Raw genomic sequence first — 26,907 nt, forward strand, 5'->3', positions numbered from 1 at the left:
CCGAGGAAGAACCACAGATAGGTGTAAGGAGAACGATAATGAAGGACTCTAGAAAGAGAAACATCAGGTTGGACGAAAAACCTATTCCTCTTTCGTGACTGCTCCGTTACTCCTTGACTTATTGCCGGTAGCATAAGAGGCACCCGTTTGGCAGATTTATCTCTAGGTTTTGGGCATTGAAATTAGGGTAATCAATTGACAGTGGAAATTTTCTTTAACTTAAATCACCCTAGCAAACACTTGTAACTTATGGTTATAGGAAGATATCCTTTAAAAAATCCTTAGTGTTTTTGTTGTCTGTTTTACATTTTCTTTCCTTTGAATTCCTACTTTTTTTAGTATATTTTATTTGGAAATAATTTCCAGTCCAAGAAATACTGGGATTAACAAGATGTTTTTGAAATCCTGGAGATTTTCTCCAGATTCTCAAAAAACTTGGATATATCTGTTGCGACATCTGTATATAGCGGGGAAAATACAAAAGATATATTTAAGACTGAAAAAGAAGGTAACCTTTTTGAACTTGATACACAATAGTATTGGATATATTGATCCTGATCCTTGAAAGTGAATTATTGCCAACGGTTTGCGGGAGAAGGGTGTTGCGTACCTCTCTTTACTGATAAGTTGAATACTTGGGTTTATGATCTAATCACTTTTCATTTTGAAAAAACGTTTTAAACGGGTGAATTTAAACAATTCTCCGGACTTGGTGGCATATTCTATGCCTAGGTACAATGATGGGTTATCTTATTACACTCTATTCATTGCTCTTATTATTTGCTGTTTTCTTTGGGAATGCAGTAAAGTCAGTTGTACCTCAAAATCATACTTTAATCGGATACTCATTATTCCTCGAATCTCCCAAATATTTCCATGTCCTTTCGGGTATGGATTCAATATTTGACAAATTCGATATTAAACGCGTATATTTAAAAATATTTATTTTAATTATGAAGTTGGAGTGAATTTAAGAGATTTCCATTGTTTCCGTCATTGCAAGCGGAATCTGAGCGATTATAACGATTGTTATGAGAGCTTAAAGTGAATGAAAGCAGTATTAATTTTTAATCAAGATTTTATATTTACCCAATCGAGTTAGTGATTAATTATTATATAAAAATTTTAAAATTGCCAATCTAATGTATCAAAATTGATATTGGAAAAAATGATTGGATTTGTTTGAAGATGCATTCCCAAATCGTATCGTTAAAATATTTGGTGGACGAAAAACAAATAATTATAAAATGGCCTTCCAAAAACCAATAATATCGCCGATGAATTTTAATTAACGCGAAAACCAATTTCATTAATCGCATCGGAATTAAAGAGAATAATTAAAATCCAAATCCATCCAGCTTACCTTTCCCAAAAATTCCCATCAATATCAGAATACTGCTACCCGACGACTCCCGCAATATCTTTGAACTTCAATAAAATAATTCAATTGGGTAGCCATCACATGTATCCGTGGCTAAAGCTGTCAAAAAATTTAAAGGCGTTCCGAAATTATTCGATTTTTAGGTTATTTAAATAAATATTTTTGTGAGTTTTTTCTTGTTGACTTAGTGCACTAGTAAAAATGTTTAAATAATATTAAGCTTGGCGTAAAAAATTACGATATATAATATTATTTTTTCTCAGTGCTTGGATAAATTATAATTTAATTCACTAATAATTCCTGCTGTAATCCGTTTTTAGTCACCCAAATGCTCCTCTTTTTCTTTACGGTCCCATCATTACAGCATGTCCAATTTGTTTTTTTTTCGGCAGTGATACATTTCTTTATGCGTTGCAATGACACGTATATTCCAACATTTCTAAGTTAAATCGGAATTATGGCGTTGATTACTGATTACATTTTAGAAAGAGTAGTGTGCAAATTTACGTAAATCTTCGTGTCCTGACGTAAAACTAAAACTTTGAAATGGTCTCCAATCACAAGCTTTCATTAGGTAAATTATTGAGATTAGAGTAGTTCAATGGTAGAAATATCACAGGATGCACGCATTTTCTTAATTACATTAATGTGCAATATCAGTTACCTAAATAATCGGGATAAGTTGAATAATTGCAGCACTCTCAGTTCAAAATATATTACAGCTGGCTAAGGGGATTACGCACCATTTACATCTTTGAGACAGTCGTTGCGGTCTTTAAAGGATTAATTGTCTCGGTTGGCGATTTCGGAAAAATTACTCCCTTCCCCCCTAAGCCTTTTTTCTCGTTCGACCAATCAAAGAGGTGCGACCTTACCACCATATTTGCTCGATTGCTTTAAGGAGCTCGTTCGGAAAGTCTTATCCAGGCAGCATGTTGTCGATCCAAGGCTTCCTGACGTAGGTATGCATTTACATTTGTATTCACCTCAGGATAAAAGTGAGTTTGCAAAACTATTGGAAATAGTGCGGGTTCGATTCTTCAAAATGCTTCAATCTTTTCGAATCTCTCCCGGTTCCTCAACCATTCATTATACACTAATTTTCTTCAAAAAATATCATCCAAAATATTATATGTATTATCTTGTTGTATCTACAGGAATATTGTTTTACTATGCATTCAGCGCCGTGTGACACCATTGAAATGTCACTCCAAAAGCCGTGGATGTGTATTCTTTGTCTCATGATTTCGGCTTCAAGGTCTCAATTTTTTAAATTTATTTATTCTCCTTTATCTTATCGTTTTCTTCAAGCTTTTTGGCAATTTTAATCAATTTTAATATTTCCTGGTCATTCATTTTTTTTATCAAGTGTTGGTTGATATTTTTCCTAGCGTTGAATTAAACTTTATTTTTTTTCGAATTGCTGCGTTCCAATTTTTAGTGTATTAGTCGATAAATTTGCGGAGTTGCTTCGCCTTGGTATTCCAGTAATGTTTCATGAGAACGCATTATAATGTGATTCAATATGTTCAGCTTTCTAGAGACCTGAATGAGGTATTTTTTTCCTCAACCATCCTCATAAAAATTCAGTTTTAAAGAAGTCTCTGTATAAAAAAAATGAATTATTGTGACCGTTAAATGCATTTAAAAAAGTAAGAACCGAGATAACATTCAATCACTTACGATGCAGCATTATTTAATTTGTAATGTCTTTATAATAATTTGAAAAACAGTTCTAGATCGCTTTTTCACGAGTTCGGTTCCCTAATATGAGTTTAATGATACCCACGAGTGCTTCCATGCCAAAACATTTCTACTATGGTCAATTACAGGTTACAAGTTATCTGTTGGTACGACAATATTCATTTGATAATATGAGTCATTGACGTACTATGGAACAAAAAAGTTTCCCTACTTATGGCGTGGTGCCACAGTTTTTGCCGTCAAAATTATACCATGATCTCGTCGTGTATTATTTCTAGATTTCGTAGCGACAATTTCGTATTTACAGCTTAGCGCGTGAGTGATACACGGATGCCTTACAATATTATATAAGTAATCTCCTCGTAAAAATTGGTAATAGATGACTCAATTTTTTTGGCACTAAATTACTTTCTCAAGCTTACATATTACCATCACAGGATGGGTTTTCGATTAGTTTTATGCATGTGGAATGGTAATATAGTCACAAGTTTACTTCTATCTCAAAGTATAGGGTTCTTATTGTGAGGATTCTCTAATTTAGGTTTGATTAAAATTTACTTGCTTTCCTTTAAGGGGGTATCTCCGTTAGGGGCATATGGGGTATTAATTTCGATCTTCCTGAGTGTGGCCTTTGAATAATATTCAGTAAAAGAGGAAATTAATAACTTGTTTAATAATAAATTCCACATGTGGTGATACTCCATTTGCAGGGAAACTTACTTGATCCATAGTACTTTGTTGCTATGGCCGACCGTAAGGTTGCTTGGGATATCTTTCCCCGTTCAACTTCTTCTCATACAAATTCCGCCACACTGAAAAATCCCTCCCTCGCCCGTATCGATCCGCTCCCACTCACTTATCACTCCCAAACTCCCACTCTCTCAAGACGCGCATCAATCTCCTTCGCATCCCTCCACCGCCCCCTCCATCTCTCACACGGCCACTCACGTTATCGGCCTCGGACCCTCTGCCATCCCTCTCTTCCTCTCTCTGCATAGTAGACAAATAAAGTACTACAATTCTAAGAATTTCATGTAGTTGCCCTCCATTTCTAGCAGTCCCAACTATTTTCCTTAGTTCCCCGAAGCTCTTTTTCCTTGCGTTCTTTTTTACCCGTCATAATACTTATCTCTGAATCTTCCTCGAACGACTTCTTCAATGTTTACCCTAAAATATAAATTCCACACGCAGTTGCGAGTGACATGCGCGTATATTATACAGTTTAACACTAGGAATACCGAACTTGACACCCCCCCTAGAACTACCGAATGGAGTCATTTTGACTCCTACCTTATTATTGTTTATTTTTGCTGTTTATGTCAGTTTTTATTGATAGATTGCATTAGTTTATCATTTTTGTTAATAATTGCAATATTTCAGACGTCGTTTTAACAAAAAATATATTTTTTTTAAATGCGAAATTTGACAGTGTTGCTTTGAAATTCTTTTTTCTTACATGTTATGTTGTTTTAATAGAATTATAATGGAGGAATTGGATAAAACAGCAAACGTAGACTTTTCAACACATTTTATGATATTGAATGATCAAAAATATTACTTAGGCTACATGGAAGTTCGGAAGACAATTAAATAAAGCAAAAAAATTGCTGTTAATACGCCACGCATTTGTCTAAGGTGCTTTAGAGTTCAAGCATTGTCGTTCATTTTCATTGCCCACACAAAGACTTTTGGAAGGTCTTGCAATTCCCAACTGATAGATTATTTTTGCACTTTGGTTTTGCCTGGAAATAATTTTTTCGCAGAAACCCGTCAGAAGAATCTGCGGCATTGGACACGCAACGATTTTATCTACATCTAACATGAGGATCAGCCAACTCTGTAACGAGCTTTTTCTAAAACGTCTTGCGCGAAATGTTTTAGGTAGTCTCAGTGTACACTATCCATGAACACCTGCTAAGTTGGGAGTATTTTCCAACGAGTAGATAGGCTATCACTGAGTAGACGTTCTTGTGGTATATTTGTGATTTCATCTCTTTTGGTTCTTCTATTCTCTTTTATTTACCTTTCCCATAATGCTAGTACCCTGGATTTTTTTGCTGTTCAGCGAGTTTGACTGAGGTAAAGTAATTATATACAGTAACATTTCGCCTATTTTTCAGAAATGGTTGCATTGGTTTCAGTACTGCTAAACGGCAATCTGCATGAAGTGAATTACCTTTTCCAACATAAGGGAAGGCATTTGCAAGATATTTGCTCTCCTTGTCAACAGGTAGCCAATATTCATGGCCGTATTTGTCCGGATTAGAAGGAATGTACAGAGTGAAATATACCTAATTACACTGGGAAAAAGTCGTTCATCAACTCTAATGTACGGACCAGGTTTGTAACAAGCAATGTAATTCTCTATGAATCTATCGTACACTATTGAAAAGAGGGCAAACTTGACAGTTTTGAGCCGCTGGAATCAATTAGATTTCTTATCAACTCTTAGACATTGCAAAATGTTAACAAACCTAGTCGTTCGTTGTAGAAAATGGTATTCCCCAGTCGTTTGACCAAATACTCTCAATAGAGTAATCATTTGTACCTGGTATTCCTCGGGCATAAAATATGGCTATAAATGCAACTAGCTCCACATCGGAAAGTGTAAAATCTTCGTAATTTTGCCTGCGTGGTTCCACAATTGTACATCGCTTTATGTGAGTCAGTATAAACGAATCAATAAATAATCGTATATAATACCTTTTTTTGTAACTACCTATGAAAAGGAAAGTAAATGTGAATTACTGCTTATATTTCGCACGCGTTTTGTCTGAATCTTCAGACTCACTAGAAACGTTTTGAGGAATAAAATCCTCGACTTCGTCACAGCCGAAATGACCTTTTGTTTCGCGTTCCGATTCACCTTCCGGTATAGAATGCAACATAGATAGGACTTCTTCACGCTTTCGCCTACTTCTTCTAGCCATATTCCCAGTCAGGAAGAATGAAATCCTTGCTTCATAGGAGTTTTGCAGTCCACTCGAGAGTTCACTGGATTCACTAATGCAAAGGACAGCGCACGGTTTTCCTGTGCGGCACCCGGCAGCCAGCGCTGTCAGAGCCGAACGTGCTAGAACAGTAACTTTATTTCATTCTACTGATTTATTTTCCTGGTTCATCAGTATATCAATTTTTCTGGGGAATCGGTATATCAGAGGTACTGTTTCATATTTGAAAATCAACTTCCACGCAGTCAAGGCTGAAATAAAAGTGCTGCAGCGCAATGCACAGTATTAGCGGGCGGCGGCAAAGGTGGGCTGCGAGAAGGAAGGGGTAACGGAGGAGGGACAGATACAACGGATTCTTAACACATGGATTTAAAAATGCTATGAATTGCATATTCACCACTTTATCGCAAGGTAAAAGATTATCAGGACATTCACATAGTTTGTAGATCCAAACACAGACCCGTAAAATAAGAAATGCTTTCAAAGTCTCGCAAATATGAGCCAAAAGGAAAATAATTGTATATTTAAGCCTTTGATTGATTTATATTAATTATAATTGACATAAGAAGAGATAAAAACTTGTATAAATATTACTATTTGGTGAAAAGACAAGCAAAATACATTAGGGAGTCAAAATGACTCCCTTTGGTAGTTAAAGGTAAATTTTGAAAAACGTGCACTATTTTATTTTCTAGAATTATTTTAATCGCACAGCCTTATTTTGTGTCGAAAATGAATAAAAGTCACGGAATTTCAGGCCGGAATTCGGAAAATTTTAGACAGGGCAGAGAAATAAAAATGGCGAGGAGTCAAAATGACTCCATCGGTAGTTCTAGTGTTAATGACATGACCTATCCTCTAGCGTACGTTGCCCCAAAGTTCCCTCCATTCTCCAATTTTTCAGTTAACCTCCTCATTCACCACCCTATCCATCTATTGATCTTCACCATTCTCCACCTGAAATGGCCACGGAAGGCTTCATATTATTTTCTGACCAGCTTTTCCGAATGTCCAAGTCTCCTCTACCTCTGTCCTTCTGAATTTTTTTCTCACACTATTTCCATGCCTCTATTCAAATATTCTCCATCTCTATCGATGCACTTCATATTCATTCTCGATCCCCCTTTCTCGAAATTTTAGAGGCAGAACCTGCATGCTCCCATTTGGTTCGGATGCCTTTATTCTCCGTAGAAGTGAGTTCCTAACTTCTTTCCAACGATAAATTTTTTATGTTTATTCAGCAATTGTTCATCAAAGAGTCAAATTTTCCTCAAAGCCTCTAAGTCTGCTCGTTCAAATTAATTAATATGTCTGGGTGTATGATAATGAATTGAAATTTCACTATAAAAATTATCTGGTTTCCTTTATCATTGTTTCTCCCTTATTTCCTCCTTGATTTTAGCAGTATGAGGACCAGCGCCTAACACAATTGCATTTGCCATTGGGATCTTAAATCAGCCGAATGGTCTAACATTTCTACAACAGAGTTTTGAAAGAAAGTCTTTAAGGCTTATTGCTCCATGTTTGTGAGGGCGTAGGAAAGTTATTTAATTATATTGTTAAGTACTACTCTCATTTTTCATTTTAATCATGCTTATAGAATATTTTTGAAGATTTTAGTATGAGCTTCACCTCAAATATGTTTTAAACGAATTCCGTGGTCAAAATTAGTGGAGATTTTTTTTTCAAAAAGCACCGATGTATTGCAGCATAGTAGCGTTATTGCAGCCTGATTTCTGTAATATAATGGAGTGAACATTAAGTGGTTTTATTATTTTTAATCTTACTTTGATACGGTATTAAGCATTTCTATTTGATCATAGGGTTCCTTAATTCTATTGATACATCACAGGTAAGGCTAGGACCCATGATGTGAATAAGCATGATTTTTTTATTCTCAACACTCATGCTGAGAAGTTTCTGAATTAATAAAACCAATAAAAATCGGGAATGTTAAAATAAATTATATTTTATCTTTTCCGATGGTTGATTTATGCTTTCTAAAGTGTCTTTTCTATTGCTAATAAATATTTTTTTACTTTCTGATTAATCAGGTACATTTACATGCTGAATATCAGCATGACGCTTCTTATGTAAATATATACTCATTTCTAAGCAAGATAATTTATAATTTGAATATTGGTAGTGGCGACTTTTAAATAATCTACTCTATTGACTTTATTGCTAAATATTGTCGTATTTATCAAATTAGGCAAATATCTGCTTTCCCCAGCGCCATAAATTCATGGCAATTGTTGAGGGCGGAATACCCCATACCGTGGTATGTGATTCATTGTGTTTACCCTTGTTTCCTGGTATATTATCCTTGAAAGGCAATCTCCGATAATGAGGTTTGCTTATGCTGTCACCGTTATTCAAAGAGAAGGATGGAATTTTGCTTCCAAAAGGGAAAATGGCGGTGGATTTGAATTGCAAGCGAGGAAACTGGAAGAAGGAGAGATGTGTGAGATGGTGGAAGAACAAAAGTGTATGCAAAAAAGTGATGAGGATGAGAAAAGAGGGAGTAGAAGTTAAAGGGAAGAAGGAGGGAGAGGGTGGAAGAGGTAGTAGGGGAGAAGATGGAGTGCGGGGCTTGGACGGAGGTGAATGGAGGTTAAGGGATGCGCGGGGTGGATGAAAAATGTGCGAGCAAAGCTCATTGGCCATGCAGATTAGGGCACGCGGAGAGCAAGACAGGAAGGAAAAGTCGCAGATGTTAAAGTGCAATGGGAAGGTAGAGGGTGGGATATTCGGATGCGAAAAGTTTAAAGGCATCGATGGAATGCCATTAGTGAACTTTCAAAAGTATTGAAAGGTAAATTTTGAGGCATCAGAAATGGAAGTACTCAAACATATGCTAAGGAAGTACAGTAACATATGCTAACTATTGATGTTGATAAAGTCAAATTTTTGCGGAGAGATATCGTAGAGCAACATATAAATCTACATAATACCCCGCAAATCGCCTAAAAGGCGGATGGCAGGGGGTGTAATGACATTAGCCGTTTACAGATTAAAAAATGAAGTGATCTAACGAAGTTGGGACTAGCGTTTATTAAAGTTCTTAATGGTTTGGGGGAAAAATGAATTCCCATTCTCTCCGTATGGAATGGCAAACAAAGATATCGCACCGTCCACAACTTTTATTTGAAACAGATGTTAAAATAAAATTAGTTGGCCGTGGGATATCTTTTTTATGATTCAATATTGATAATAAAGTCATTTAAAATTCTGCAACCCTAAGAATGACAAACTTCAGCTCATAATTTCTTCTTTTCTCGAGACAGTTCCTTCAGTTCGTCTTTTTTCCATGTGGTCTTTCATTCTCAATGTGTAATTCAAATAGTGGAAAATGTAAAGATATTTGGAAAAGTAAATTTCAAAATAAAATATGATGCTGGGGACAAATAGTGAGGCAAGTTTTAATTACGAACTGACGATTTAACATTCCTTAGTGTTTCCTCGACTGGGCTTCATGCAAGAAAGGTTTCACGAACTTATTCAATTGAGCAAACATTCAAGTAGATTCTTTCGCTTCCAATGCTGGTAGATGATTCCTACTCTAGACATATATTATTTCGTGCTCTCATTGCTTATTCATCGTATCATGTCGAATAGAATGATACCACTAATTTCGACATTGACGATTACGTGTGTATTTATAAGCACCATGATATGTAACGAAGACGGCGTTCCTGTGGGTTGTAATGGAAGAATAACCTTCGTTTTGATCCTAGTGAACTATCTCATGTACTTTTTTTTAAATTTAGACTTTAAAAGTCTTCCGTTAATAAATATTTTATTCAGTTTATACTTTGATAGGTGCACGCATTGCGTATTTAATTAAGCTTGGAATACATTGCGCATTGTGTAGAAGAAATCGATGCATAGAAAGTTTCATAAGCATCCCCTGTAATTGCAAATTTGTCATGGAAACTACACTTAATCATAAACATTTGAAATTCGTGTTTATTACGCGGCATTATGACTTTCATGGGGGGTAAATGAGGGATTTATGATCCCCGGTATGGGAATAAATTATGTGTACCGGTATGAAGCTGCAATAGCTGTGTTAAAGAGGGTTCAAATAGAAGCAAAGAGTATTATAGTAGTAATGCTCTTTTTTCTGGTTTGAAGGGGGTTGCATTGAAAGGGGATGATTCTCCCACCCTCTCCACTTTTATATCTCATCCCTTCCCTCGTCCTTATTTATTCCACCCTCTGCACTATCTCTGGGAGTATCTCGCGACGGTGGTGGGGAATCGTGCGTGGGGCCGTGATTTGTGTGGAGGTCGCGCTCATTTGTCGCAGCAGGGGCGAGCATTGGGTAGAGGGTACTGCAAGATAGAGGGGGAGTGGAGGAGATGGCGAATGAAGATATGGGGGGGTGCGGTGGCTGGGACCATGAGGAGTGGAGTGGAGCGGCGAAGGTATTTCGCCAAAGAAATGTGCGGACGCATGGGGAGCCTCAAGAGAATTTGCCGAAAGAGTTTAGGGAGTCATATTTACGATAAAAAACGAGAAAATCTTAGGATCCCCACTAGATTTCACCCTTTTAGTGCCAAATACTTGGAGTGGCACTGACGGTAAATGCCAAAAGTACTTTAATTTATTGTAATATCTTCGAAAGAAAATTTGTGTTACATTATTTGTTGGCATTACTTTTTAGCTTCACAAATAATCGTGATTTTCTATTCAAGAGTTTATTTGCTGCCGTGTAATTAGTTTGATCATTTAACTGACACGACGGCTATATTTCGGCTCGTGGCATTTTTCGGCTATAAAGCAAAGTACGGTATATCGGCCCTCAAGATATATACTAGAGGATAACGGTTGAGGGCTCTCCAGAAAGATATATTATGCGCATCCGCATCTCTGAAGAGAATTGCTATGTACGAAACTTAAAGTTGATTCAGTGGACCCTTGCATTGTAATATTAACGCGTTATGGAGGCATGCGAATGCAATCGTACGTCGAATCAGCATTATTTTATACCTAGGAGTCAGTTTTAAGGATCATCCGAAATTTTGAATTTTGCTTCAGCAATTTTAAAATATGCTTCGTTGAAAAATTAAACTTACACTCATATATTTGATGCCATTGAAGGAGAGCAAACAAAATAGGTGATTCTTTAAAAAGCGAGTGCAAAATCATCTCATATTGAGTGCCAAATTCATCGTTACTTGATTCCATAAAAAATCGGGGTCTACTGTATTTTTGGTTATGCTTTGGACTAATATTTCGCTGCAGAAATGCATTAAAAACAAAAAGCGTGGAAAAGCACAGGGTGTTACTAACTGAATAGCAGTGTTTTAAGATTTATAATATTTATTTCACTTAATAAAAAGTTATGAATTTGACATGAAATGAAAAAAAACAAACTCAAGCAATTTTGCTTGTTAACATAGCAACATGGCAACATAGAGCATGCACCCAATGTATCCGCCATCACCCGTTAGAGAGCGCTAGTAGCAAATACTCGATTGACACAATTCAACTTTTGGGAAGAACTCGTATATCGTCTTTACGTTCATCGTGTAACGAATGGTGGCTACATCAAAAACTTGTGGGATCTTATGTAAAACTGTATGAGTTACTCTTAATTTTATGCATGATGTAATTAGATGTAATTTTACGGTAATGAGTATTAAAAAGCGTTTAAATATCGACATTCATTTTGAAATAACCGGCATTTAACTGTATTTCCTTTGGTACCACTCTGAGAGATAACAAAATCAACTAATTTATTTGATTTGCGGAGAAAGAGATACAGACTGGATATAATTTTACAAAATACCCATGTTAGCATATGTTAGCTAGTAGTTCAAATAATTTTTTTTTATTTAAGAAATACATTTCATAAGAAAAACGTATTTCAAAGCACTAAAATGACTGCCAAGTTCTGGAAAAGATCAGCGGAAGAAAATAACATTTTTCCTGTTTGATCACTGATGTGTTTTATACAAGTTTTGGGGAGATAAGACGTTTCAGAAGTCAGGAAAAAGATGCATGGTAGAGAAAGCACAAAGGAGAAGAGGAAATGAATATAATTGGATAAAAAGAAGCTACCTACGTACATAGCGGTTGAAGGAGGAGAGATTTAATCTGAAGAGGGCGGATAAAAGAGATGAGAACGGTTATGGGGGCACTTTGCACAGAAGAAATGAGGCAGTCTGGATGGAAAAAAAGGCCGAAGAGAGGTCCTTGGGAAGAGGGAATAAAGACGCAATCAGGACGGCGGGGTCCCGGACATCAATGGCCAATGCGCATTACATTACGAACCAAGAGTTTAAACGAGCCCCTTAATCAACTTGTCTGCTGACTTTTACTCTTTTGCCCAGATTTTTTTAAAAAAGAATTATTAATAATTAGACGTTTGATATATTTTGTCTCCTAATCCCATCTAAAAGATAAAATGATTTGGCCTACGTCAATAAAGCTGAATTCTCTCAGTTCTTAGGCTTGGCGTCACTGATGATAAATTACTCTCTAAATTCCTAGGTATACACTTCGCAATATAATACTCGGATTACCTATGAAAGTTCTATTATTATTCATAACTAAGCTTTTGAAAAATAATTTTTACTTGGCATGTTACTTTGCATTGAAATTATAGCATCCAAAATTAGCCGTGGTTGAACCTGTTGCCATTGAACTAGACCGTTCCTAAATTTAAGATTCAATTGAAGCGCATTGCCTAGAAGTTAGCATTTCTATGATTAACTATAACTTTATTTCTGACTAATGATGTTTCATGGTTGGGCCCTGGTGTAATATTTTTTATTTAATAGATGCTCTCAAGTATACTCAATAAAAAGTTTATGAAATAATAATTTTATTATTACTCCATTGTACAAATTGCATTTAAATAGCAAATAGTTTTAGGTAGCATTGAAGGAGAACTTGCGCCTACCATCATATAGCATTACATTAAGCTTTTACTTAAAGATACATATAGTTCGTTCAGTGGTAGCACGAAAATCTGCAAAGAATGTAAGTATGCACATTAAAGCTACCTACTAACAGTTTATTTGTAACTCATTTTCATCAATTATTTGCAAAAATATTTGCACTACGATCTCTTTGGTGAGAAGCCAAAAATTTCCAAATTTTTTACGGACTTGTGCATAACTGATGACACGTTTTTTCTTCTCTTTTCTCCAATTGTGAACAGAGGAGCGGTTGGTAAACGAGACGGCAGTGTCGGCGTCCCGTCCTCCAGGCCCGGGTTCGATGGGTGGCGTGGTGGCTTCGGCGGCCGGTGGGGGCGTGGGGGTGGCGGGGGGCGGTGCCTTTTACATCGGAGTGGCGTGCGCATGCGCGCTGATCCTTCTGGTCGCGTCCGTGGCCCTCGCCTCCCTGCTCCTGCTGCGATCCAAGAAACCTAGCAACGGGCAACACGGCTCGCTACAGTGAGTACCTACCCACTTCATTCTATCGCCAAAATACATCCGATACTGAAGGCCGTACGCATGGTATGCGGATGGAAAATACTTATTGCTCATGTACGACCTTTAGCCTTGACGCAATATTCATGTGGGATACATATAGAGGGTGTGGAAAAATTTTGTCACGGAATTTTAACCCTGGGTAACTTAGAGTAGTAGAAACAAAAATTACCAATGATGTTTAAGTCGAGCACGCACCATATTTAAACTGCAGAAACGTTGAGCCAAGCGCTCCCATTGGCCGCGAGTTTGCCCTGTTGCCAGATGCCTTGGATACACCGCGATCTTTGGCCGGCAAAGAATTTCAAGTCATGAGTTGTCTTGAGCATCCGGCAACAGGGCAAGCTCGCAGGCAATCGGAGCGCTTGGATCAAAGTTTCTGCAGTTTAAAAATTATACGTCTACGATCTAAGCATCATTGGTAGTTTTGTTCCTATCGTCATCAGCTATCAAGGCTTAAATTTCGTGACACAAATTTTCTCCACCCTGTATGGGAAATTGATTTGTGATATACATTTCACCAATATGATATCCCTCTATGAAGAAATCATGGCCGAAATTTCATATAAACTATGTGTATCGTACGTGTTTTGCTATTATCCGTGAGGACGCATGCATTTATGACTACTTACTATAGGTTCCGTATGATGGAAGAAAGTTTTTCATAGTGTGTAATGTTTTCATAGATCATACGTAAATAAGTACCTACCTTTTCCCGAGAAACGAAACTAATTTCATGAAAATGAGACATTTATCTCCTCTAATTGTGCTTAATTCAATGAAGCAAAAACCTATCTGGCATTTAAATGATATTCTTTCAAGAATTTGGCTTGAAGACCTGGATGTTTTAAATTTGTCCGCCGGCGATACAAGTCCAAACATAGGGATTTTTTTATTTATGCAACCATATGATGAATCGTTTTAAAACTGACGGCAAAATCGTTAAGGTATAGCAATCGCTAGTAATGAGACTTACGCTCGTCACATTATTTATACATTCATTGTCTATCAAATGAATGATTATACAGAAACCAATTGAAGTTGGTACGTGAGGGGGCTAACTAGTCAAATGTCATACCACTCTCATGTAAGTAACATGAATATACTTCTATCAATAGATTAATATGCAATCTCAAATAGTAGCAATCTCCGTGATTGTAATTATTAGGTATCAATATAAAATTATAAATCCTGAAATAACCACTGTTTTTGTGCCCAAATTTCACTTTTTGACCTTAATGTCATCCATGAAGGGTCCACTTCCGTGTCGCGATTTTCAATTCTTTCATTGCCTTGCCCTTTCCAAGTCCTCGTTAACTAAAATAGTGACTTGGCTTTACTAGTTATGAGGAAAAGTCGTAGTTATTGGAAGAATAAATCCTTAGGAAAACGTTCCTGAAAAGTTTGAAGCATTTGTTAGAATCTTTGGATTGAAGAAATGTCACATATGGCGAAACGTTTTCACGTTGCCCCTTTAATCCCTCTCAGAATAAGGCTGTGCACATGAATCTCATTGGTATGATGCAGATTAATTACGATTATTTCCTGCGTTTTCACATCCATTCCTGTTCCGTGTCTTCGCCGTTCATTTTTTGTTCCCAGCCAGGCTGAAGATTTAACGAGAGGAGAGTCATCAATATGCCATCCCCGCTCCATACACGACAACGCCACCCTTACTGCCCCATACATACTCGCTGATGACTGGAGCAATTTTCCAGGACACATTACCCTCCTTCCCAATCCCCTCCACCCGTTTCTTTACAATCTCCCTCCGGATTGTGAATGAGACCGGAGATACGGAAGGTTGTCGAAGGGATTAACGACTCGAGTATCGTATTAGTGGCATTAATGAGAAAGCATATAAAAATGAGAAGAGTTCTTTAGCACAGGTAATCAAAACTGGGGACGAGAACATGTTGCCATAGAAATTGAAAAATGTTTACTATTCGGCAAGGTTGTGAAAACAATTCATTAAACTGAACTCACGATGCTCTACTTATTACTTTCGAAGCATAATAAATCTGTTTTCTTCATATTTTTTTTTTTTTAAGTTTACCATTTCCGGGTATTTCAAGTGCCAAGAAAAAGAAATGAAGAAGTAAAAAATATATTTTTGGCGTTTACGTTTTTATTAACGGGATTCTATCTCATGCTGAATTACCTTATATATATTTCTCAAAAAATGCGTAAAAATCCAAATAATTAATTCTTTAGAATAAAAACAATTTGGTAAAATCTTATACAAATATTGAATTATAGCGATAGCCGCATGCATCAAAAATAAGGTGAAAATGCTCTCCATTCACAATGCACAATGCCAATTCATATCAAGAAAGAACCTCAACACAGGAATGGTAGCATCAGGTATTTAGGAACTCAATCTTCAAAATTTTAATAAATACTTCTACTCTGTCCAATTGAATCATCTGCAATATTTCCACAAGGCACCTCAGTAGGCATGCGGTATGGGGAGATGGGCACTAGCCATCACTATAGGAGAGAAAAGGGGATGCACGTTGGTGAAATTCGATAACTGAGTTCCATTCTTAAGTCCTGCATTGTAATGAGCACGAAAAAAATCTTATACCTATCCATGCGGTAAAATGTCTAGCTTATACTATCGTCTCTGTCAGACCTAGACACAATGTAATATTTTAATATAATGTCGTCTTTATAGATTTAAAATATATCTATTATTAATAGCTTAAACAATCTAAGCTTAGCACGTTGCCTCTGAGCCACTAGCACCTCCAAACTACTCCAACAAGTATCGGGTACCGCAACATAAGTTAAGTAAGAAAAAAAGAATGCAAACCGAAGGAAAATTTGCCGGCAGTCACCTCTCCGGAAGATTTTCACGATGGAGATACGGTCATCCTAAACCTTGCACCCATTTTCCATATCATTCTTTCCTTTGCGGATTCAATGGAACAGGACTGCTCTGGGAGTTTTCGTTGAAAACGTGCAGTTAGGGAACCATAAGCCCCACTTTCCATCCGAATGGCAGAAGCTCCCCTCCCCTCCCACACCCCACCTCCCAGATCCATCCCTCCCCTTCCTCTGCTGGCGTCCATATATCCACTCCCCTGACATCTCCACGTTAATCTTCACGTTCATCGCTCGAATCTCATTCTAGACTCTACTTGACCCCATATATCGAGCCAGTTTATCTTTCGTCAGCGTTGCGGCCTCTTCCTGCTAGCTTGCAACTCCAATTTCCGTGGCAATCATAGGGCAGGGAACCGAACTAACACACAAATTCTTGGAACCATCTTGAAAGCTACAGCGAAGTGATTGATTACTACGGATTATACGCTTTCGACGCATATTTTATCACAGCAAATGCATCAAATTTCTCATATACATCATACGCACTATTTATTTTAAATGCACACTAATCTTGATTTTGGTGGTTGAATGACAATTAACGTAAGCATAATTATTAATTATCTACATAATTTATTTTCATAATAAATCGTAGCATTTTTAATTACCTATGTTTTGCTATATTTTAAGAGAATTTTTATTCATCCCTAAAACCTTCGAGTTCAATACTAATTTTCAATAAATGGAAACCGGTCATGCGTCCTTAATATGAATACGCTTAATGATGTGAATTTAATGAGATTACCTAATGCTTATTTAAATTGAAGTAAGAGTAGATGAAAGCTCTTTATACTACTATGTGGATTTCTAATTTTCATTCATTTTTGCTTGTTCATTAATATTTAAGTATTTTTATCCATATATATTATCATTAAAGCCAACTTCATCACTTTTTCTACCTTTTTATTTCCAAAAGTGTTTTTTCGAGGGTATGGAATTTTAATTACGGACTATTTTGGCTTCCTCACGATTATTTGTAGCTTGCTTGCACAACGAGATAAAAAAAATTCTTGGTTTAGTGAATAATTTCAAATATTGGAGTTAACCAGGTGGAATCTCCATTCACCATGAGAATTTAATGCTACCTTTATCGTAGAATCAATAGCTTATTTTCCTGATAATCATATTTATTCTTGAAAAATGCTATTTAATGTGTGTGATTTGATTAAGCGTACTTGGTTACAGTAATGCTATGATATATATTTGGATTTTTTCCCTAACTCAGATGGGCTGTAATCCATCACCTTAGATTATAAAGACCGTTGACATGGCAATGGAAGGAGAAATCCTTTGACTATTCCTTATATCAATATATTTTGATGTGATTGTTCGATTCTAAAGATGAAATTTATTTATGACAGTTTCCTTGCATTAAAATATTGCCATACCACTATTTACTCATACAACGTTCATACTAAAGTCATAAGTACTGAATACGAACTACTCTTGCACAGACAAACTCTTAACATTAGTCATGCATATTCCTCATTGGTGTACGCCGTAAAAATGAACATTTTTTGAAATTAAGTCAGGAAAAACAATCAATCGTTCAGTTTTGTTCTACTCTTCCTGAAAAACATTTACCTTTTCTTCACCAGCAAACTGCCCTTGCGCAGGGCCTGTTATCGAGGTCATTTTCTTTTCCTTTCCTCTCCATTTCACTCTAACGTTGAAGGATCCTTGACCTTCTCAAGTGACCTCTCCCTTGCTGCGGTCCACCAATTTTCCATCCAATTTTCTCACTTTCTAGTTACTCCTTCCTTTCTCTCTTATCTTTTAGCTCTCATCCTTTAATCCTTCCATTATTATAAAGGCCTTGTTTTCCATTTCTGATATTTTCATTGGTGAAAATAAAAGGGAGTTTCAACTTCCGTAATTTTTTCATGGAAAAAAACAAGTTCATCGATTGAAAAACTGCGACTCTTTCTGGTATACTTTAATTTCACAATAATTTGGATTTGTCAAATTTCGCACACCATAGGATATTCACGTCATTTACGCAATACTTCGTGTCGCCCAGATGTTTTAATTAGGTTTGAACTCAATTACCTCAGAATCCACTACGTAATGTTCTAAATCCTCAACCTCTGCGGTGCCAGAAAATTAATTACTTGCGAAGAGTTTGTGAACATATAACTAACAAAATGTTCTCGGCACCGATATTTAAAGATATTTTAAAGGAAATTGTGGTAGCTAAAAGCTAGGTATGCCGAAACACTGTAATAGTTACCCTAAAATATTTGCCTCGGGTAGCATTTTCTTAACCGGTCATTAACGTTCTCCCATTTTCGCTTCCTTCCGAGCCAAACTGATCCATTCTCGTAATCTTCCCCGTATCCATTGCGCCGTAGACGAATGCCTAGCTGAGCGAGAAGGGATTCGGTGGTTTGGTCGGGTGAGGGTGAAATAAGCCACGCGGAACGGGAGCGTGTTTCGGAGTGAACGGAGAAAAGTTTCGTTCTAAGGGAAGGAGGGACGCAGGGTAAGAAGAATCGGACGGGCCGGGTGTCGTTAGTCTTTTTTTTTCTCTTCTTCTGTGGAGAGCGAAAGTGGAGAACGGACTGGTTGTCGGAGGTTTATTCCGGTGGCTGCCCTCTCGAGTGGAACCGAGGTTAAGTCCTGTGTGTGAGTGAGAATGTTTGCCCGCCAGTGTGTGTATGTGTTTAGAAGAAAAGAAAAGGGGAGAGATGAGGGATAAGAAGGGAAGGGAAATAAGAGAAGAGCGATAAATCTGGTTGGCCGACGCCCCACCAGACGTCGCCACCCAACTCGTGCGGATATCCTCGTTTGCGGCGGCTGCTGCGAAGGTCGCATTCTCTTAAAAGGCATTGGGTGTCTCAAACGCGTGCCAGGATTGCCATTCTCACATTCAATCAACGCGCGCAAATCCATATTTTTGGTCATTCCACTTTTCTGTTGGGGGTAGCCCATCACTTGAAGGCCATAGTATATCTACTGCAATGATTTGTATTCCAATATTTCAAGCTAGAGCGTTAAAGTGAGATAATTATAGATATGATATCTTTATATTTCTATTATTTTGGTATAATTTTGAATGTGAGAGAAAAAATCCAGCATCATAAATCTATGAAATATAAATATTACTGGGGGACAGATGAAGTATTTAGTTCATTACTTTCGTCCAACACATGATATATCCTACCACATGATTTTGTGTCTCTTCATAAAAATTTCCAGCTTCATAATAACCTTTGATCTATACCAATTGTTTACCTTTATCAGTTGCCGCAAAAAAATAAAATTTACTGCGTAAATATTTGTAATTTTGTATCTAATTCGGGATTTATTGGATAGTTAGGGCATTGCTTATACCTTAAGAAAAGTTCAGCAGTGTGAATTTATGAGTAGAGCTAACATTTTATTGTGAAAAGAGGCTCATTTGGAGAAAACGAGGTCGAACCATATCGCCTTGTAATTTTAAAATACATATTTGTTTTGTAAGTATTTACATCCAACGGCTCATTATAGGGTCGCTTCCTTGTGCTTATGCACCATTCACAACATGTGCGCATTTTGGGTTGACTCGGTTTTAATTTCGTGAGGGATCATTCGTTTCAAAAGTCTCCCATTGAACTGAAGCTGTTGTTAAAGTTCAAGTGGGATTAATGCCAAATATATATGTTAGTGACTCGCTGGATGTAATGCACGCTTATTTCTATTAATTTTTCATTTTTGTTGTAACTAGCGAGCGTGGTGGTCTATTCAGAGCGGTTGGTAGCTCATCGGATGGTCGGCTTCAAATCGCAGGATAACCCCTTGAGTAATCCTTGAAATGCGTACAGTCAATGCTGAATGCCTTTGGCTTAGCCTGGCAAAAGGCTCTACCCTCAGCTACCTAAGCCAACGTAAAAGTCCAATCAACGAATGTGTTACCTAGTGAGTTCTGTTTTAATTATTTTCTATTATGTGAGTTAAATTTTCTCAAAAAGAAATCTTCAAACGGGGTCTTCAAAAAGATATATAATAAAATATGTTTGCAGAAAATGAAAGGAGGAAAACTCATTCCACAATCGGATAATGGAAAAATCGAAATAAGCTTGGTTGCCCTCGATCAAAAGACCGTCTAGATGAAATGCTGTTTCCTTTCATAATAAAAGCGAGTAGAAACCATGGAGACGGAGAGGTCTTTTATCGAAGAGGTACATGGTGAGGGCGGGTGATGGCGTCAAGGAAGAATCAAGGCAGCTCATGGTGGCTGTGATGAAAGATGTGGGAAAAGTAGTAAGTTCGTGCCGAAGGGAGTTGCTGTGGACGGATGAGAGTACAGGCATAGAGGTTGATCTTTTGAAAGGTATTTTGGATGACTCGCTTACATTATCTGTAAAATCATTATCATAGGATTGTCTTTGGTGTGACTTTAATACTCGTACGTTAAAAATTTATCCAGGATTATTTTTAATATGGCTTTAACCATAATCAGACTTCTCGAGAAAATTCGAATATTTTCTGCGCAGAAATCACCGGTCCGAGGAAGAAAATATGGAACTTTTTAAATGTTATTGGAAACGAAAAACAGGAAATATACGCATCTGAAAAATTTCTAGGGTATTTGAAGCTGGAAAAATCAAAGAAATATCGATGTACTCGATGAAATAGTCTTCTCGATTGAAAACTTTAATTTCAAAATGCAAATTAGTGGAAACAACAGAGACAGAATGGGTAGTTATCGATGATTTTTGTGGTGAGAGGGCGGGTGCAAGCGACGAGGGTCAAGGACACCAACAATGGATATCAGAAAACTTGGGTGAACTCCTGCGGAAAATATCTTACGGGGGAGGATAGGAAGGGAGACGGGGAGATGGATTATTGAGACGGGTTTGAGGAAGAGAAGAGGTTGAGAGGGTAGGTGGGTGAAACCAATGAGAGAAATGCGAGGCAGGAGAATAAGATAAGGATTTTTGTCGCGGCAGAGGCGTCCCCAGAATATTAGAGAGTCGCTGGATAGAAATCTAAGCCCCGTGATAATTGAGATGATGATGATATTGGTGCTTTAATTCATTCGAGCTGTATTCTGAATTCATCCCGATAATGAAGCCCAATGTTTCGCCTCACAGACAAATTTGGGTAAGGTCGAAGGGTGGTGGGTTCAGGAAATAACTGAGGAATCGGGGGTGATTGGTTGCAGATAGTGTAGAGGGAGAACAAATGATTAATTTCCCTTTTTCTTCTGAAATCAGCAGAATTTTTGAACCATCGGTAAATAGTTTTGCATAATCTTGCTGTCTTTTTTGAGACTACTCATTTACACCAGTAAAATAAAGCTGATATCTTTTAATCGAAAAATGTTTGATAAATAAATTTTTATAATGAATAAATATCATTGATAGTCTTTATAATTATTCAAATACGTGGGAAAATGTAAAAAATATAAGTTTATATCGCAGACCCGTTTCAAAAATCTTACGAGGCACGAGATAACTACGATGAAACAGAGGTCCACGGTGAAAATAATGTTATTTTTCGTAACCGTTGAAGTCTCAAAAACCATCCCGATCACGGCCCACAAGTACCTGGTACGTGGATGAGATGGGGAGTGTTGGAAAGGAGTTGAGGATGAGGATAAAGTTAGGGATTCTAGGAAATATTTGTCACAGAAGGTTTTTAGAAACGTGATTTATAGTTATATAGACCAAGGATGAAGCTCACCATGAAGATATTTGCGCTCAAGTGCATGACTGCGTAAAAAGTCAACTGCTTCACGCAGTTCGTTTTTAATTTTTAAATCTCTTAAAGTCAAATCGTTGAAATAGTTTTCTCTACACAGTTGAGTCTGTTTTGATACACTTAATTCTTATCAAATTCATTTATGAAAGGTTTAATCTCTCCCAATGTTGAAATGAACCTTGTTTTCTTCACAATTCTTGATACGCAAAATTTGAAATATACTTATTTAGAGCACGATAATTTGTAGCCTTGCAATTACAGTGCAGCATGGATAATATCGAACTTCAAGGGACCAGTTATAAATTTCGAACTATCCAAAAATTCAAATTAAATAAGTCCTTAATAAATAGGTCCAAAACGATCAAATAGGGAAGTGCACTAATTTTTTTTTATTGCTGAATTTGAAAGTTTAGCCTAAAAAAGAAACATTAGTATAGTCACTTTTATTTTCTGCATCTGGGGTCTGCACTTTAAAACGTTTTGAAAGTCGGAAAATTTCATGTTGCGCTGAAACACAGTGCCTCCATCTTGATTGAGATGTGACGTCACAAGGCAGTAGTCACCAGTGGAGTATCGCTGTATTCCGTCGCCTTCTTTAGCGCGGCGAGAGTTTCCGGGAATCGGTGGAGTTTGCTTCCTAAAAATGTCGTCTAGTACCGAAAACATGAATTCAAAATAGAATTATGAATGATTTTTTGTTCCAAATTTCATCTCGACGTCGAAACAAAAGCCTGGAGAAGATGTTCATTCCCGTGCCTTAAGCACAAGCTATACAGAATGAATGGTTCTAGGCTGCTCCTGACTCTTACCCAGGGGCGGATCCAGGATTTCTTTCTGGGAGGGGCACAAGCAAGGCCATATCCAAGATTTTGTTCAGGGGGGGGGGGGCACAAGGATATCTCGCAATACAAAACGAACGCAATAATAATGGGACCGAATTATAAACCTTGCATATTTTTGAGGGTCTGGGGGGGGCACGTGCCCCCGTGCCCCTCCCCTGGATCCGCCTATGCTCTTACCTATCGATGATATTCTGTTTTGAAGATCATTTGAAGGTATTGTAAGATCAAATTGATATTTATATTATAATAATTTACTTAATAGGTACCTCAGTCACATCAGAAAGTGTGTTGAGTCAAAATATACCATCTTCCGCGTAGACCTACGTAGTTTATAAACTGAAAGTAGTTTGGTTAAAGAATTATGGCGCGACTGTTTTTTTACACGACCGGGCAAAATGCGTACTTTGCCCATGATATGTGCATATATGATAACAAACGATTTTTGTTAAAGTTAATCTTTATTTGTTGAAATTAGTACATTTATAGGTGATACAGATATAAAGGTACACGGCAGGTCGCGCGGCGTAATTTGTACTCCATTGGTGACGGGTTCATCTTGCTGATCTAAAAAATTAGCTACAATACCTCGAACTTTGAAAACTCGCAATATAGGCAGTCAAAGTACATTGTAAGAATACACGAGACCATTATAGCCCAGAATGTACGTACAATGTCGAAATCCTTGGTTTTCAAAGATTGACGTATTTTATACGCCAGCGCGCCCGGTCCAGGGTTATCAACTTTTATTTCATCCTATTTGTTAGTTGAAATTATATTTCAGAATGGTTCTTTTAGCACTGCTTCTGAGGTAAACTGGTAGGTACTGAGTACAAGGTACTGAGGTATGTACTGAGTAAGTAAACTCCCTTTGGAGTAATGTGAATTACAAGTGTTCGAGATATATGGCATTTTATATTCGCTTTGTGTTCTTATTAATTATGCCTGTACGCATATTGTTGCTTGCCGCGAGTCTTTAATGGTATGTGCTCTTGCAAGAGTGGTTTTCATTTTTAATGTGGAAGTTGGTCAGTATAAGCAAAGAAAAAATTAACATTTTAGCGACGTAGACGTAGACTTGAACCATGGTCCTTCGGGTAACTTCTTTCTATTGACTCGTGCACTTTACCACTACCCCAACCGACCCATTGGGAAATTGAGGATATTTTGAATTTATATATATAATTTGTAAAAAGTAACGCATGAAAATTAATCAATTACAGCCTAACTAACGCCCTAATTGAAAAAGATGCAGCAAGGTCTCCCAGCAGCAAGGTACGCGGTCTCCCCTTGTTAACCTTAACGTCTCGCATTTCTATGGAGCGTTGAACCTGTCCTCCTTATTCAAAAATTCAGTAACCAAAAATACATCAGTTTGGTATACCATTTATAAATCGTTGGAATTTTCCTTCTCCCAACCAAGATTATCTTTTCTTGAACCCATCCTGGACAGCGAACCATTGCAACAACCAGCCAGCTCGGAAATAAGGCTTAGCGAAGGGCGAACGTTCCGGCCGGCGTGAATACATACGCAACGAATAAGTCTTGCAGCAAACGTCTGAAATAGGTTTGTTAGTTTGACTCGGTTCTTACAAAAAAAGTTTTGGCATGATAAACGGCATTGTGCCAAAATATACCCAGCGAAAAATAAATGCCATCATGCATTTATTAAAGATTCAATGTGCTATTCGTACTACTCTTTCCAAACTTGAAGTTGACACGTAAATGAATATTAATATATTACGCAATGATGAAGTCGTTTACTCAAAAGAGAAGCAGCCACATATATAATCTGAAGATATTTTATGACAGCAAAAAACGGATACCCTCAAATTCTGTAATTTTTCTATGCAATAATAGTGGTAGAACTAAACGGTGTAGAAGCTGCCTTCTGCTACTGCCTTGTGACGTCACGGCCAATATTCAACATGGACACCCGTTTTCGCGGCCTTTGAATTTTTCCATATTTCAGACGGTCATCTCGAATCAAGTATTCACTATTAGGATTTAAACTGTGGTTTTACGACATTATGTTATTCTGAACTCTAATTTAAAAAATGTGTTTGGTGCATTTGAAACACTAGTGCACTTCCCTATTCATATTTAAAATCAAAACTATTTATTAAATTGACACTATTGAAGTATAAATACTTTGATTAACTCCTATTAACAAGATTAAAGTATCCTTAAAACTGGAATATTTATTTCAACAAACTACGAAGTAAAGTATAGCCACAGTTTTATTCTAACCTTAAAATGTCCTCAGGAACATCCGAACTACTGTACACCACCAACTTAACTCGTCATCGTATACGTTCAGGCAAGATGTAATATTCTGCAATAGAATCGTAATAACCAAAGAGATTAAAAACATTGAAAACGTACTTTATTGACTAAAAGAATATTGAAAAATAAAGATAAATCTCCTGGGATGGCAACTCGAACTCTCTCTCTGGGAACTATCCAAAATACCCAGATAATACCCAATACAGAACTCTCTGGGATAAAACTCGAACTATCCAAAATGAAATTCGAATTAAACACGACATTTTTAGCATTGCTTGAATACAAAATGCTAGGGACTAAGAGAAGTATTCGAATAAAAGAGTATTTCGAATCAAATAAGTTCGAATTATCCAGGTTCCACTGTATTAAATTAGTTTTTTTTGATAATGTTTTACTGCTTCAAAGGAGTTTCAATCACAAATTTCATAGCATTTATAGTATGAAAATTTATTTGAGATAACATAAAGTTAGGCAGTATAATTTTCTAAATAAAATAAATATGTATTAGAATAAACCTCTTCTCGACTTTTATACATTTATTTTGCCAAGGACGCATTTTTAAGGGAATATTAATAGGCTGTAAGGTGCATGCGAGCTTCCAAAAATGACCATCACAGTTATAAAGGTTCTTCGAATAAAAAAATTGGGAAATTTATTTGGATACGCATTTTAAAATAATGCTCAAAGTTTAAATTACAGTATCCCATCTATATACAGCCCTTGTGGTGACTGACTGACTGATGGATACAAATTCCCGACCACTTCTAGAAGTGCTGGAGAGCTGAAATTTGGCTGGCGTGCGGGGAACCCGAAATGATCCGGAGGAAAAATCCGAAAACAGGAAGTTTCCGCCACGTGTCGTCGCAAGGACGACAAAATGGCCGAAATCGCGCTTTTTCCGGGGACCGTATTTCGGTTTTTATTTTACTGCGTGCAAACCGTGCGTGCCACACGGATTGTCAATGCATTTTTTGAAAGCTGATAAACTTGGGCACGTAATTATGTAATGCTTTTATTTTATAGTTAAGCATTATGCTGCTAAAATGGCGTCCGAAAATTGGTTTTTCAAAAAATATTTCATAAGTTCCGGTCCCCTCGTCGTAATAATAGGTGTAGGATATTGAAAATGATTATTATATATGCTCATAACATAGTCTACGAAATGTAGGTAACAATTTTCTTTCGTCGTCCTTGGTTACTCAGAAACAAATTAAAATTTACCAAAAATCACCAAAAAGTACCATTTCCAAAAGATTAACACAAGATTTCGTCCAGTTTTACACGACTGATTTCGTTCAGACTTAGTATTTACATAAAACTATGCATTTTGTTTCAGAAAAAGTAAACGTTTTTACAATATTGCCTTCGATAAACCAACAAAAATTAAAAATGGTGGACACTTCCCATTTTTTCCCGGGAGTTCGTTTACTATTTATCGTTGTACAGGCGATAAATTGCCGTCATACGGACCGTTGTTGTATATTATGAAAGCCAATAAATGTTGCCACCTACTAATGTAATTTTTGAAGTTAATGTCTAAGTTAAACGCTTTCAAAATGGCGTCCAAAAATCTATTTCTCGGAAAATGTTTAATATTTTCCACTGCCATCGGCCTAATTCTGTGAGTTGGACAACGAAAATGATTATTATATATTTTCACAACATCATCTACGAAATGTAGGTAACAATTTTCTTTCGTCGTCCTTGGTTACTCAGAAAAAAATTAA

General features: G+C 36.9%; 1 protein-coding gene across 1 annotated transcript in view; it reads left to right on the forward strand.

Moving 5' to 3' along the window:
• The window catches only part of LOC124173956 (tyrosine-protein kinase Dnt-like), a 465,002-nt gene that overhangs the window by 355,295 nt on the left and 82,800 nt on the right, over window positions 1-26,907 (forward strand). Inside the window, exon 6 of the mRNA XM_046553120.1 lies at window positions 13,211-13,448. Coding sequence (XP_046409076.1) covers window positions 13,211-13,448 — 238 coding nt within the window. The remainder of the gene's footprint in view (window positions 1-13,210; window positions 13,449-26,907) is intronic.

This window comes from Ischnura elegans, chromosome 2 (genome assembly GCF_921293095.1).
Source record: "Ischnura elegans chromosome 2, ioIscEleg1.1, whole genome shotgun sequence".
NCBI lineage: Eukaryota > Metazoa > Arthropoda > Insecta > Odonata > Coenagrionidae > Ischnura > Ischnura elegans.